The sequence below is a fragment of the Arachis hypogaea genome, chromosome 3 (assembly GCF_003086295.3).
Source record: "Arachis hypogaea cultivar Tifrunner chromosome 3, arahy.Tifrunner.gnm2.J5K5, whole genome shotgun sequence".
In the NCBI taxonomy this organism is placed as follows: Eukaryota; Viridiplantae; Streptophyta; class Magnoliopsida; order Fabales; family Fabaceae; genus Arachis; species Arachis hypogaea.
In genome coordinates, this window is record NC_092038.1 from 127,334,452 (window position 1) to 127,349,007 (window position 14,556).

General features: G+C 39.9%; 2 protein-coding genes across 2 annotated transcripts; both read right to left on the reverse strand.

The window, feature by feature from the left end:
- Window positions 1-5,072: 5,072 nt before the first annotated feature.
- On the reverse strand, window positions 5,073-6,013 carry LOC140183596 (serine/threonine-protein phosphatase 7 long form homolog). Its single transcript, XM_072232055.1, has 3 exons — window positions 5,820-6,013; window positions 5,615-5,702; window positions 5,073-5,522 (listed from the first exon to the last, which is right to left on the reverse strand). The coding sequence occupies exons 1-3, from the start codon at window positions 6,011-6,013 to the stop codon at window positions 5,073-5,075; spliced, it is 732 nt and encodes a 243-aa protein (XP_072088156.1).
- Window positions 6,014-11,936: 5,923 nt separating this feature from the next.
- On the reverse strand, window positions 11,937-13,962 carry LOC112791435 (polyphenol oxidase, chloroplastic). Its single transcript, XM_025834274.3, has one exon. It carries the CDS (start codon window positions 13,783-13,785, stop codon window positions 12,070-12,072), a length of 1,716 nt encoding a protein of 571 aa, XP_025690059.1. The 5' UTR covers window positions 13,786-13,962; the 3' UTR covers window positions 11,937-12,069.
- Window positions 13,963-14,556: the final 594 nt, after the last annotated feature.

A 14,556-nucleotide genomic window follows, 5' to 3' on the forward strand; every position in this document is an offset into this window, starting at 1 on the left:
TCGCACCATGTAATTGTCAAATACCAACTTTCAATTGAAATTTGCAAATATATAACGAGTTCCACTTAGAAAAATAAAATATGTTAATTAATAAGGTCTTCAACATACATTTAGCTGTGTTAAAATTTGAATTTACTCACCCTTTTAAATTGAAACTAAGTTAATCTAACCTTTAACAATTAACCAAAAAAATTAAGAACAGAAGATAAAAAAAAAGTTTTGGTGAAAAAAAATACTTCATGATTACATACACAAATATTTATTACAAATGATTTATACACCTAAATTCAAAATTATCATCTTTATAAATAGTCTATTTACATTTCTCCAAATATTTCAGAATTCCTCTGTACCACTTTACACACTTGTGGAGTATTTTACACACATCTACATCTTCTTTGTTGGGCCAAAGATGAATAGTTTTCGATCACCAGAAAAAATTTGAGGAAGAATCAAGTGAGAGAATATAAGAAGAGAAGACACCACATCTAACTCAAAACCTTAGTTGGATGTGGTGTCTTCTCACGGTAGTCGAGAGTTTTCCACGGTGGCCCAACAAGTGGTATTAGAGCTGATGGTTAATCGGTCTGGTTTAAAGAGTATTCAAGGTGAAGCATCAAAAGTCTTCCCGACAGAGGTGGTCCGAGCAGCGTGTCCCGCGGTGTAGTGCGGCGGTGTGATAGACGAATATTCGTGGTGGAGGAGCTAGAAGAGAGTTGGTACTTGATGTGGAGGCTCACACTTGAAGGGGAGATTGTTAATATTGCAAGTGTGAAGAGTTACTAGTCCCACATAAAAGAAAGCAAGGAAGAGTGGGGAGTTTATAATAGGGCAAAAAACCAGAATCCACCAATGGCAGGCTGGATTTACGAATATAAGCCAAAACCAAACTCGTTTCAGTAATGAGCCAAACCATATATTAATATAAATCGAACCAGCCTGGTTTGAACTGCATCCATGAATAATTCGAACCAGTGCAGTTTGAATTACAAGAAAAGCGAACCAAATAAATCGAACCTGGTAGGTTCGAACTAGCAACGCACGTAATTCGAACCAAGCTGGTTCGAATTAGAGAGACAGAAGCTGCATCAAGTAATTCGAACCAGGCTGGTTCGAATTACAAAATCCCTAATTCGATGAAGGCTGGTTCGAATTAGTGGGAGACAGAGCAGTATATATATGGTTGTAAACGTGAGTTGCTCTCATTAGAGGGTGTAAGATGGCTAGTGAGGAGAGTTTTGTTGTTTTGGTTCACCACAGAGGATCCATTAAGAGGAAAACTCGTTCCGGTGTGAAGTTCACAGATAAGGATCCTCTCTGTATTGTTGTGAGTCCTACGACGAGCTATGGTGACCTTGTTAGATCTGTGCTGATGAAACTTGGTCAGGAAGGTGCGAAGCGGGTTAAGAAGTTTTACTATCGCATTCCAGTCACGGTCCTCCAGGATACCGTGAAGTATGATTGTTTCACGATCAGTAGTGACGAGGACTTACAAGTCATGTTTCTTTGTCGGCGGCAGTTTCCCGAGGTAAGGACACCAGAATTGTTGGCAAAGATGCTTGATGTGGTATCCAGCTCAGGGGGTTCGAACCGGAATACCACAACTTTAGCCACGGCAGCCGGTTCTAGTTCCAGGCCTGCCATTGCTTCTACCTCTATTCCTGAGTACGAGCCACCGGTCTAACCTGTCGCCTCCCCCTCTTTTGTTGTTGATCTCAATGGCAGCGGAGGGGATGAGGTAGGAGCATTTGATATTCTGCCAAACGCTCTACAGGGCGTTGCACCGCTTGGCGTTGGAGACGGATTGTTGGGTGATGCAGAGGAGGATGACGTCGAGCCGGATATGATTGACGATGACAGCGGGGATGATATTGGAGCGAGTGACCCTGCATTGGCGGTAGGTGGGTCTAGCTCTGGCACACAGCAGTATCCACCACAATTTTCCGCCTTGGACTTGGATGCCATGAGGCAGGAGGGAGTTGCTGGGCACTCTGTTGGATTTGGAGCTAGAGATGCGGAAGGGACTGCTGGTCTGACAAAGTTCCAGGTTGGTCAGCAATTTTAGGATAAAGATGAGGCCCTGTTAAGTGTGAAGACTTACAGCATCCGGCGAGGGGTACAGTACAAGGTAGTGGAGTCTGATTTTCGCCGGTATGTGGGCAAGTGTTCAGAGTTTGGGAATGGGTGCACATGGTTGATTCGACTGAGTCTCCGGCAGCGCAAGGGCATTTGAGAGGTCAAACGGTACAATGGACCTCACACTTGTCTTGCCACCTCCATCTCGAGTGACCACAGGAGTTTGGATTATCATGTGATATCGGCGTTCATTATGCCAATGGTTAGGGCTGATGCATCCGTCAGCATCAAGGTGCTCCTGAATGTCACGGCAGCACACTTTGGGTTTAGGCCGACTTACAGGAGGGTTTGGATGGCAAAGCAGAAGGCTGTTGCCCTCATCTACGGTGATTGGGATGAGTCATACAACGAGCTTCCTCGGTGGGTGTTGGGAGTCCAGCTGACGATGCCTGGAACTGTTGCAATCTTAAGGACGAGCCCCGTTCGAGTTGGAGGACAGGTGGACGAGTCTCAAGCGTATTTTCACAGACTTTTCTGGACTTTTCCTCCGTGCATCGAGGCATTCCGTCATTGCAAGCCGCTAGTCAGCATGACGGCACACATTTATATGGGAAGTATGGGGGAACGTTGCTCATCGCGATTGCACAGGACGGGAACTCCAACATTCTACCTGTTGCATTCGCACTAGTAGAGGATGAGAATGCAGAGTCCTGGACTTTCTTTCTCTCGCACCTTCGACAGCACGTGACACCACAGCTGGGTCTGCTAGTTATATTGGACAGGCATAACGGCATCAAGGCTGCGCTTGAGGCTCCTGACGAAGTTTGGTTACCTCCATCTGCGTACCGTGCATTCTGCATTCGACACATAGCGGCTAATTTTGCCCTTACCTTCAAGGGCAAAGATGCACGGAGGCTTCTAGTGAATGCGGCATATGCGAAGACCGAGGTTGAATTTGATTACTGGTTTGATATTCTGCGGTCTGAAGACCCGGCGATGTGTGAGTGGGCGAACCTGATTGATTATTCCTTGTGGACTCAGTATCGTGATGAGGGGCGGAGATTCGGTCACATGACGACGAACATCTCCGAGTGTGTGAACTCAATCCTCAAGGGTGTCAGAAATCTCCCTGTAGCCTCCCTGGTGAAGGCAACATATGGTAGGCTTGCGGAACTCTTTGTTCGCAAGGGGAGAGAGGCTGAGGCCCAGATGGGAACCGGACAACAATTCAGTCAGCACTTGGTGAAGTCTATTGAGGCCAACTTGAAGACGGCCAGGTGCTTCACGGTGACTTTGTATGACCGGGATAACTTCGAGTTCACCGTAGCAGAGACCACTCCGACTGGTTCTTTCTCGTTGGGTACTTACAGAGTATCGCTTACCTCTCGGACACATGACTGCGGCTACTTCCAGGCGCTTCATTTCCCGTGTCAGCACGCACTTGCATGCTGTGCCTACTCACGGGTTACCTGGACCTCTTACGTTCACAACGTCTATCAGATTAGTTCGGTATTCAGTTTGTATCGGATGGGATTCACACCTCTGATCCCGGAGGGCTTCTGGCCACCTTACGACGGGCCCACGGTGATTCTGAACCCTGACAAGAGGCATGCGAGAGAGGGTCATCCTAGATCCACTAGGATACGGACGAATATGGACGAGGCAGATCAGAACCGGCCAAAGAGGTGTGGCCTCTGTCGCCAACCCGGACACACACGACGGAGTTGCCCACAGCTTGGAGGATCGTCTCACACAGGGGGCCATTAGTTGGCATCTTGTTAGTGTTAGTACTTATTATATTTAACTTTTCCTGTTAGATGTTATGTTTGAGCACTTATGTAATTGGTTGATCTTTCTACATTGTACTGTGCTTGTTGCATCTAGTAATGAATATGTTGTGTTTCACTTTGAGTATTGCTACAAGTCCCATAAATGCAAAATTTAATAACTAAATGTAAACATTAAACTGTTATATGATTCAATGATTATAAATAGTCACTGATCCACTAGGTAAATACCAGGTTTCAAAGTACAATACGATGAACAAACAACATAGGAAAACAGCTCTAAAATAACAACAAAAGTACATATGGCTATCATACATGAATGAACCCTAAGGAACAAAATACATGAAACGTGAATCATCTAAACAGATGCGAGCCCGTACCACAACGACGGGCTACCTGTGCCCTCTGACCCCTGCGGATAAACGGCTCCTCATCCTCGATGTCATCCCCATCCTCATGCGGGGCAGGCTGTGCAGGTGGCGTAACATGGATGGGTGCCGCAGATGGCCCGGCAACAGACTCTGATGCAGCGGTGTAGACGGATGGTGGGGTACCTCCCAGGCCGAAATGATCAGCAGCAGATGAGGTAGGAGGCTCGTTCAGATCAACAACTAAAGGTGCCTGCGTGCCTGAGGTCTGTCCACGCCTGCGGGGAGGCACGTCCTCCTGCATGATGGCGGTAATCTCCTCTAGAAAGTGTGGACCCCCGAAGTCCACATCAAGCGTATCTAACCCAAGGAAGTCTGACCACTGTGATCCCGGAATAACCCAAGGGGTACCCCCCTGCTCAGGCTGGTCATCGGCTGGTACACCAACGAAGTAATGTCCAAGAGGTCCTGATCCAAGTCCAGCGTCACCGGTGTCAGCCCCGTCACCCATACCTGACCCATACCACTCACCTCCATGACCGCCATCGTGTGTACTAACACCAGCAACTGCAACAGCCCCTGCACCATCCCCGCCAACGGGCCCATGCTGATCGTCGTCGTCGTCGTCGCGGTCAGGACCTGGGTGGTCCGCAGCAGCACGCCCTCTCCACCTACCTTCCTGGCCTCATCGTCCGCCTCTAACGGGGCCCGCATCATCATCATCATCCATAGCATGATCAAGCCACCTCCACTCACGCTGGCTCCGCCGTGTCCCCACTCGAGCTCTCCTCTCAACCCGCCGCCTGTCCGGCACGTCTTCAGGATGATCCATGTCAGGAACTCACCCAGCACCCCGCTGTGAGGCCTCAACTGGAATCGGAACAGCTCTCGGATCCCCCAGGTGCATCTCCGGAGACAAGAACCTCTTCCCATGCTGACTCCACCACTCCAGGAACTCATGCGACGGTCCGGGGTCGGCAACAACATCAAACCTCAGCACACTCTCCGCACGAGAGTCCCAATGGAGATGCCACTTCTGTAAATGGTACGGGAACCATCGATCGCCGCCTCTCCAGTCCTTCGACATCAGAAAGTCGATGTTCAGGGCGGGATTCGGATGGGACTGCACCCCTCTGAACTGCGGAAGAACCCGATCTATCTTATGCCACTCTATGACGGCAAAGTAGATCAGCGACGTCACAGAGCGCCACAACGCCATATGCCGAGGCTCCAAAACCTCTGGATGCACAACCTGAAGTACGTCGGGGCTGCTGTACGGCATCCATATAAACTGCACGAAGAACTCTCCATTGTCAGGGCAACTCATGGACCCAACTCGTAAAGTTTGGTTAAATAAAGAAACTTATTAAGTAGCATACTCACCTCCCTGTCCTGTAACCGGTCTATCCTCAGCCTCCACATCTGCACTCTAGGACCCTTCTCGCTCCCGGAAGGGTTGTAACCTGACCACCTGCACCATACACATGTGTTACATCTACTGAAATGTGTGTTTAGAGTATGTGATACATTATTAATGAACACAAAGTTATGTATGTTAAATTGAAATAGAGAAGGCTTAGTAGAGTACCTCGAAGCCAATGGCCAACTGAACGTCTCATACCCTGCAGGCCTAAACCGAGGAAATCGCCAGAAGATCCAAGACTGAAGTAGCTGAAGTGGGCCCGCTAACTTGGCAACATGTCTGTTCGCCACTCGGCACATGCACCGGTACAACCATGCCAGTGCTGTAGAACCCCAGCTGTAGGTTCCCATCTCCTCCATCCTAGCTACGTAGGGCAGCTATCTGATGTGAATGCAGTTGCCGGACTTATCCACAAACAGCTGCATGCCAAGCAACATCATGATGTACGCACAGGCATATCGGCGCACGGTCTCGTCATCGGCTCCCTCGGGGCACTCACCAAATGTCTCCTGGAACCAGCTGCAGTTCACTGCGTACTTCTGAACCTGGCTGGGAGGAGGAATCACTCCAAGCAACTCCTGGAACCACACCCAGGCTGGACGGCCACCCTGGATGTATATCTGGAACTCTGAAAGGCAGCCGCTCACGTAACGCCCGTCCACTGGCAAATCCAACTGGTATGCCACGTCTTGGAGTGTGATCGTGCACTCCCCGAACAGCATATGAAACGTGTGCGTTTCCGGACGCCATCGCTCGACGAATGCACTGACAAGGGCCTCGTCTAACCGGAACCATCTATCGTTATGCCTTGCAAGATGGTATAGACCCGCCATCTGCAAGTACGAAACGTATCTGTCATTGAGTCGCATGCCCTACTGCCGCCGCATGCTCCTGATGCATCGCTGAGGCTGCGCATGAAATGCACCGCATTGTTAGAACCAGCTTAATTACCAATGACAGACATAACCAACACGAAAAATCATCAACAAAACATTATACTAAATAAAACCGTATAAAAATACATGAACAAGGACCACATGCAAAACAACTTACATAAAACACCAACATAAGAAACCAACATAAACCATTAACATAAAGGAGCTAACATAAAACAACTAAAATAAACCGCTAACATAAACCACCAACATAAACCACTAACATAAACCAGCAACATAAACCACTAACATAAACCACCAACATAAACCACCAACACAAACCACCAACACAAACCACTAACATAAACCACCAACATAAACCACCAACTAAACCCTCATCTAACCCACATGCAAAACCACTAAGTCACAAATACCGCTAGCATCAAAAATATTTCCGTACTAACCTCGTCGTTGATGACCCCGGCTATATGAGCAACTCCGTCCAGGCGATATAACCGTGCCGGATCGTCCCCCATCAGCAGAGTATTCCGTTCAGGTCTTCGTCGGAGAGAATCTGGGTCATTTTCTCTGAGATTTGGTGGGGTAGGGAAAAGGAAGAATGGTTCGAATGAGGCTGATTCGAACTCCTTATATAGCTGAATCACTAGTAATTCGAACCAGGTAGGTTCGAATTATGAAGGAGCCACGCTAAGGGTAATTCGAACCAGGTTGGTTCGAATTACATACGTTGCAAACTTGGCTATAGTTCGAACGAAGCTTGTTCGAATTACGTTGGATTGAAGTTCGAACCAGGTAGGTTCGAATTACATGCAAAGTTTCCTCAGCCTAATTCGAACTAAGCTGGTTCGATTTATTAAGAAGTCTAATTCGAACCATGCTGGTTCGAATTATATAAAGATAGGGCTTGGCTCATTGCTGAAACGAATTTCACTTTGGCTTATTTAGGTAATTTGCAACTTGCCTTGGCTTATTAGGGTTTTTTTCCCTTTATAATATGAGAGACCCATTAACTTACTTAGACGAATACTCATATGTGGTGGAAGACCTAGAGGGGAGTTGATACTTGATGTGGAAGCTCACACTTGAGAAAGGGATTGTTAATGTTGCAAGTGTGAGAAATATTGAAGTTAGTCCCACATAAAAAAAAGCAAAGAAGAATAAGGAGTTTATAAGATGAGAGATCCATTAATTTACTACCTTAATATTTTGAGTTGGATGTGGTATCTTCTCATCTTATATTCTCTCACTTAATTTTTTTTCAAAATATCTATGATAGTTGAGAGCTTCTCACGACTAGCCAACATTTTTAACTAGAATGCTCTAAAACATTCAAGAGCTTTTTAGAAATTTTTTTAAGATCTTCGAAGCAATTTTAGAGTCTTTTGAAATCTTTCAAACATTTTAAATTTTGTTTAAATTTTATACAAACATTATTTAAAGTAATATTCGAAAATTTATCATGGCAAATAATAGAACTTCTGCCTTGAGATAATCTTTGAAATTTAGAAAACAGCAAAATAATATTGCATTTGAGGATCTACGGCTGACAATATATACATTTGGTGTAGCGAGCTTTTTTTTGTCGTGGAGTGTATGCGATTTTATTAGATGACAATCATTTTTGTAAATAATATAAATATATTTTAAAATTAATTTAATAAAATAAAAAAATTTAATTTTTAAATTTTAATATTAAAATAATTATTTATACATTTAATAAATTAAATATTTAATTATTATTAATTATATATGAATAAATTAAATAAAAAAATAAATATCTAATTAAAAATAATAAATATTTACATATTTATTAAATTAAATATTTAATATATTTATTATTCGTATTATTTAATATTCTCGTTGTTTACCTATTTTTCTCGAAAACATTTGTTTGGCGTGTGAGTCCTCTACTATAGGATAAGAAATTGATTGGTATATGACTATATGGTACTCAGCCAGTCAGCCCAGTGCCTACATTATTATAGCTTTAGATTCACTTTATCATTTTGCATATTATATAATTGTACCAGTTCAGTTTGGAATCTTGGACTGTTATGTCTCTTTCTTTTCCGTGATGCTGAATTTTATCTTACAAGTTTCAACATTCACGCTTACATAATGTAAACACAAAATTTATAAACACTATAGCATTATTCTTGTTTTTTCTTACATTAAACGCTCACTCACTACACTCACGAACTTTTTATATTTAATATTAGAGTGATAATGATATTTTTTAAAATTTGAATAGTTAGAGTATTATTTTTAATTGTAAAATTATTTAATTAAAAGAATAAAAATTAAACCATCTAATTTATTAGAGATACAAAAATTAGATCGTTTAATTTGTATTAAAAAAATTAAAAAATTTGAGGTACAGAAATCGGACACTCTAATTTGTGTACTTTTTATAATTTTAAAAAAGAAAAAATACAGATAGACAATAAAAATACTAAATAATGTGAATAATGGATATATTGGATATTTAATTCCCTAGATATACGGATGATTATCCTAGTATTAAAATTTAGATAAATAATTTGGACTGTAGTGTGTTTTTATTTTATTAAACTAATTTTATAACCTATTGTTCACATTGTTTACAAAAATCATTGTCTACCTAACAAAATTCTTTTAAAAAATACAAAAAATTATGATATTAAAATATAAAAAAAGTACAGATAAACAATAAAAATATTAAACAATATGAATAATAAATAGAAAAAGTCTAGGGGCCAGCAGTTTTATTGAAATCCGGCCAGCAGTTAACTAGCAAAAGTAAAGTGAGTAATCTTCCACCTTTGGATGAAATCTTACACCATTAAAATCACCAATGATGACTAATTGATGGCTACAAATCACACAACTTGCTGACCTCCTAACACTCCTCTAATAAATATATCAAATGTTCATTTAACTAGATATGCAAATAATTATTCTAATATTAAGATTTAGATAAATAATATAATATATTTTAATTTTATTAATAATTATTTATATTATTAAAAAAATTATTAATTACCTCACATTCTCCAAAAATAAATATATCATTACTTTTCCTTCTATAACAAAAAAAAATCAACCCACTACACTCGTTACAATGAGTTTTATATGTTTCACTCTTGAAATTTAAATTCTAATACAACTTAACGGGAGACAAATTCTCCACATCACTTATATAGGAAATTGTTATTAAAATAATGAAGCAAAGAGTATATTGTGGCCCCTTCAGCCAGGATTTGGTTACAGAAAAAATCTTTCGATTCTGACATGTTTTTCAATTTAAGGTATATGTTTGAATTTTTCTGTGATTAAGAAACAACCTCAATATAATATTTTTTAAAGAATAATCTATTAAAATGAGTATCTAAAACTTCGATCATTGAAAAAAAATCTAAAATAGGACGATAAATAAATTTATAAACAATATGAAAATACGTAATAAATAATAAATTATTTCTTAAGTCGTGGACGATTCTGGGAGAATCCAATCTAAAGAGTTAGTGTCAGAGAGACAGGTGATAGAAAAAGGACGATACTTCTAATTTTAACTTTTTACGTGTAAATTATATATAAATTTTAGTTTATTTTTTTTAAATTTTATTTTAATCTTAATTTATTGTATAAATATTTTTGGTTCTCCTATAATATTTTATCTAATTTCACTCTTGGTTGGTGTGAAATTTTTTTCTTAAAAAAATTCAATCACTAAATTTTTATTTTAAAAAAATATAATTCTAATATCTGATTATTTTCATTATGTTTTTAAATTTTTTAAAATTTGTTTATCATTTATATTTTTTGAAATTATTTTAGTTTGATATAATTTTCAATGACTATTTTAATATTTTTCTAATAATATTAATATAATATATATTATTTTATAAATTTATAATGGCTTGTTTCTAATAAAAATAAATAAATAAATAAACTTGGTTAATTATTATAGTTACTAATTCAGTATATTGTGAATTAAATTGAATAAAAACAAAATTAAGGAATATACGTACCTCAAGCATTTTCAGATCTTATTTCTTCCGGGATCACATTTATTTGATGTTGTCGTCACTGACGAATGAATTCAGTCGCCGGTGTGCCTAAGAATCTCTCAAGATATTTCATGTTAACAAGGTCGTGTTGCTGTCAAAATAAAATAAAAGTCACGTGCTTCATCTTTCTGGCCAATCCGGCTAGCCATTTATCCTCAAGCTAATGCATTCAAGAGAAAATTTTTAGCTAAGTCGTATATTTATTATTTTAGAATTTTAATTTAGTATATATGGATTATTTTCAATTTTATCTCTATTTTAAAAATTAGTTCAAAATATATTAATAAGTTTTAAATTAATTACCCGTTTTCGATTTTTTGGGGTGGTATAAATTGGCTTGGCTGGATGCGAGTACAAAAAATATAAAATCTTTCTTTGAGTATATGGTGGCACTGTTCTTTTTACATTGTATAATACCAAACAATAGAAATAAACTTGCTTTTGCGTGTTTGGTAAATAAAAAGTTCATGTATTTATGTTTATAGTTTTAAAAATTAAAAATATTTTTAAAAACAGAAAAAAAATTTTAATTGATTTATATTTATCAAAATTAAAAAATTTAATATAATTTTTTATATTAATTAATATTTAAATTTAATTTTTATATTAATATCTATTATCATATTTTTAAATTTTGAAAATTATTTTATTAAATATATTATAATTATTTAAACTTATTAAAATTATTTTTAGTTTATTTACGAAACTTTTAAAAAGCGCTACTTTTGAAAAAGTAAAAAACTCTACTTTTAAAAAGCTAGAGTATCAAGTCTAGGGACAAGCAATTTTTGTGATTGTTAGCCATCAACTAGCCATTAATGATGATTTGATGGTGTGAGATTGGTGAAAAATTTCATTTAATGGCTCACCTTCCTCTACTGGTTACATGTTGGCCAAAATTCAATAAAACTGCTGCCCCTATCATTGCTCTATCTATATATATATATATATATATATATAAAATTCAAGTACTCACGTATAAATACTATACTCATAGATTGAGCTGGGTTGAAACAATGATATATTGCTTCATTTTTCCCAGTTTCTTTTGCGTAATCTAACTAGCTAGGTATGTGGTAAAGACCTTTCAACCTATATATTCAATAGCTTTTTCACGTTCTGTGATAATTTTATATAATAAGACGATTATTCCAAATAGTTAGTTGTATTAGGGATATGATTATCTTTATGATAGTACATATATATACAGGCCTGGCGAAGATTAGTATTGTTTATGGGATCAACCCCTAAAATTTTAAGTTTACCTGTATATATCCTTACTTAAATTATAATAATGGAAGCAAAATAAAGAGAAATTAATTAAGATAAGTTGGTGGTTGAAACGAAACAACACATGACTGTAATCCATAGTAGTGAGAAATAAAGCATCGATCTCAGTACATTAAACATATATAAGTGATAATTAAAGCCACGGAATTATTATTGTACGACCGGAAAGGATGAAGTTGCTCAGCAATCTTCATAGTCGATCTTGATGCCCTTAACAATGACACCGTCACCATATTGGGGAACCAAAGTGACGACAACGCTGTCATCATCATCAGCTTCCAAATCGATCAGCTTCTCCGTGATCCCGATCTTGAATGCCAGTTCAGTTTTCAGGGCACTCGATTTCTGAGTGTGCGACACATTCACGAAGCTTCCAGCAAACTCTCTGTTCTTTGGCGTCGCAAACTGCGCATCCTCTTCTTCGTTCAGCAACACATCGAACTTTATAGGCTTCCTCCGATCAAACTCAATCTCCAAAACCAGAGTCTCCTCTCTCTCATCCTTCTCCTTCCTGCTCCTGGATCTCCTTGGCCTCTTCACCACCGTGCTCACAAGCTTATTCTCCTCCAGAGTCAACGGCAAGTCAACGCTCTTCGTCGTCAACGGCTTCTGCGCCCTCTCAGCTTTCGTCCTACGCGCTTTCGGCTTCGTTTTCGCCCACGGAATGGGAACCTTCTCGAAATCATACCCAAGCTTCACGGAGTCGAGGCAATCTTTGGTCTTCACGCGCACCAAGTTCTTATTCTCATCATAGAACAGAAAATTTGATTCCAGAAAGTCAGGGTCGGTGATGTCTTTGTTACCGAAGGATTTCCACAGATTCCACATTCTATCGACATTGGAATGGTGACAGTAGAAGAGAGGATCCCTACCAGCAGAGTAGAGGGACCCCATGTCCTCCCCGTTTGGCTGGGTTCTATCCCCACTCCAAGTGTGGAGCGTGTTGTGCACGCTCTCGCAAGTTCCGGCACCGGTTTTCACGGTGTAAGGCGTGTCGCCGGCACGGAAAGCATTGCCGAAGAAGTTCAACGGCGCCTTCACTTCGACGAAGTTTGTGTACATCAAACTGAGGTTAGCGTCGACGTCACCGCTGGTGTCAGGACCGTTCCTGTTCCAACTGAGATCGACGAGAACCGGCGGTTGATGGTTTGCGTTTCTGAGTGGGTCATAGAGCGATGATCTTCTGTCAGTGAAAATGGAAGGAATTTCCATGCCGTCAGGGTGATCCCAGTTCCAGAAGGGCAATGCAAAGGTTGGATCGTTGATCAAGCTTCCTAAGATCCTCTCGTAGAAGTAAAGGTACCAACGGTGAAAAGGAAGGAAAATCCACGAGTAATGGACCTGGAGATCCTTGTCAGGGAAGCCAACTTGGTGATACGAGTTGTGGCAGTAAGCGCAATGAATGGCGGCTTGTTGGGTGAAGCTGCGAGGGTCATCGTCTGGAAGCTCTCTCATGGCCTTTATGGCTTCCTTGTACTTGACCAGATCGTCACCGGTAACCTTATGAGCCGGTTTCCGAACCCTTAAGGGTTGGTTTTTTGGGAACTCAAAATCTATGATCTTTGTGGAAGCAGGAGGGCAACACTTGACGGGTTTGGCGCCCGCCGGCAGGGTTGGTAGCCCACAGGCTTGGAGATCCGGTGCAACCGGTGCCGCAAAGGCAAAAGGGTTGTAGGCAAAGCCTGCGGCACCGGCCAGCCCTCCAAGACCAATAAGAACATCTCTCCTGTTCCCATGGGCAATGCCGTTTGATGCCTCTTCGTTCGAGGCATTGCAAGACACCTTCGTGGCTGCCACGTGGCTCTGCCGGCCTTTAGGGAACAAAGAAGAGGAGGAGGTCTTGGTGGCTGAGGCGTTCACACTGGACACAAAAGAGAGAGGAGATATTGAAGCCATGATTCTGATGATGGTGTATATGTGTTACTTGGTTTGGGACGAACAAGTGTGAAAAGTGTTGAGTCTTTTTATAGCGGTACATGCACTGTGATTTTGTGCATGAGTTTGAATACATAATGTGAACAGTCACGTTGCCTTGCACTTTTTTTTTTCTCCCCTCAAATGAATTGGATAGTTTTCAACATATTACAGATCCATCCACAAAATACTTAAGACTATAATTAGTCGATTTTATATGAAATTGATAGTTGAGAAATTTTAAATAAAAATTTAATCAAATTAATTAAATTATCTGAAGACTTTAATTTGTTAATTTTATGTGAAATCTTTGAGTTTTCACTTTAATATATATCAAGCAAATTAGGCACCATATGCGAAGCAGACATAACGGGCCAAATATACTCGAGACTCGACTTAGACGTTTATACTTTTCCCTAGATTATATTCTTTTCTTTCTCTTTGCTCTACACGACTTGGCGCAATCACTAACTATTTTTTAACATTAAAAAGCAAATAATTCTTTTTTTTTTTCTTTTATGAAAATTAGAAGTTGTTTGTTTAAAAGAATTACAAGTCAGGAAGATATCATTGAATATTTTCCATCCACCTACTCTGCATGACTACTCCATCCACTGCACTGTGCACTTTATTATGCGATATATTGATTGTGAGACATCCTTTTCTTAAATTATTGATTAATTGGATATCATTCTACTGGATAACCTTATGATGGCAATTAGTGTGGGGTACTACACTTTATAATAAGAAAGA

Bases quoted from the DNA above. Each gene is read 5' to 3' on its own strand.
- LOC140183596 (XM_072232055.1), bottom strand. From the start codon at position 6,013: ATGGAGGAGATGGGAACCTACAGCTGGGGTTCTACAGCACTGGCATGG. The intron at 5,703-5,819 runs GTACTCTACTAA...TGTATGGTGCAG, and splicing joins AGTTGGCCATTGGCTTCGAG to GTGGTCAGGTTACAACCCTT. The intron at 5,523-5,614 runs GTGAGTATGCTA...TTCTTCGTGCAG, and splicing joins ACCGGTTACAGGACAGGGAG to TTTATATGGATGCCGTACAG.
- LOC112791435 (XM_025834274.3), bottom strand. From the start codon at position 13,785: ATGGCTTCAATATCTCCTCTCTCTTTTGTGTCCAGTGTGAACGCCTCA.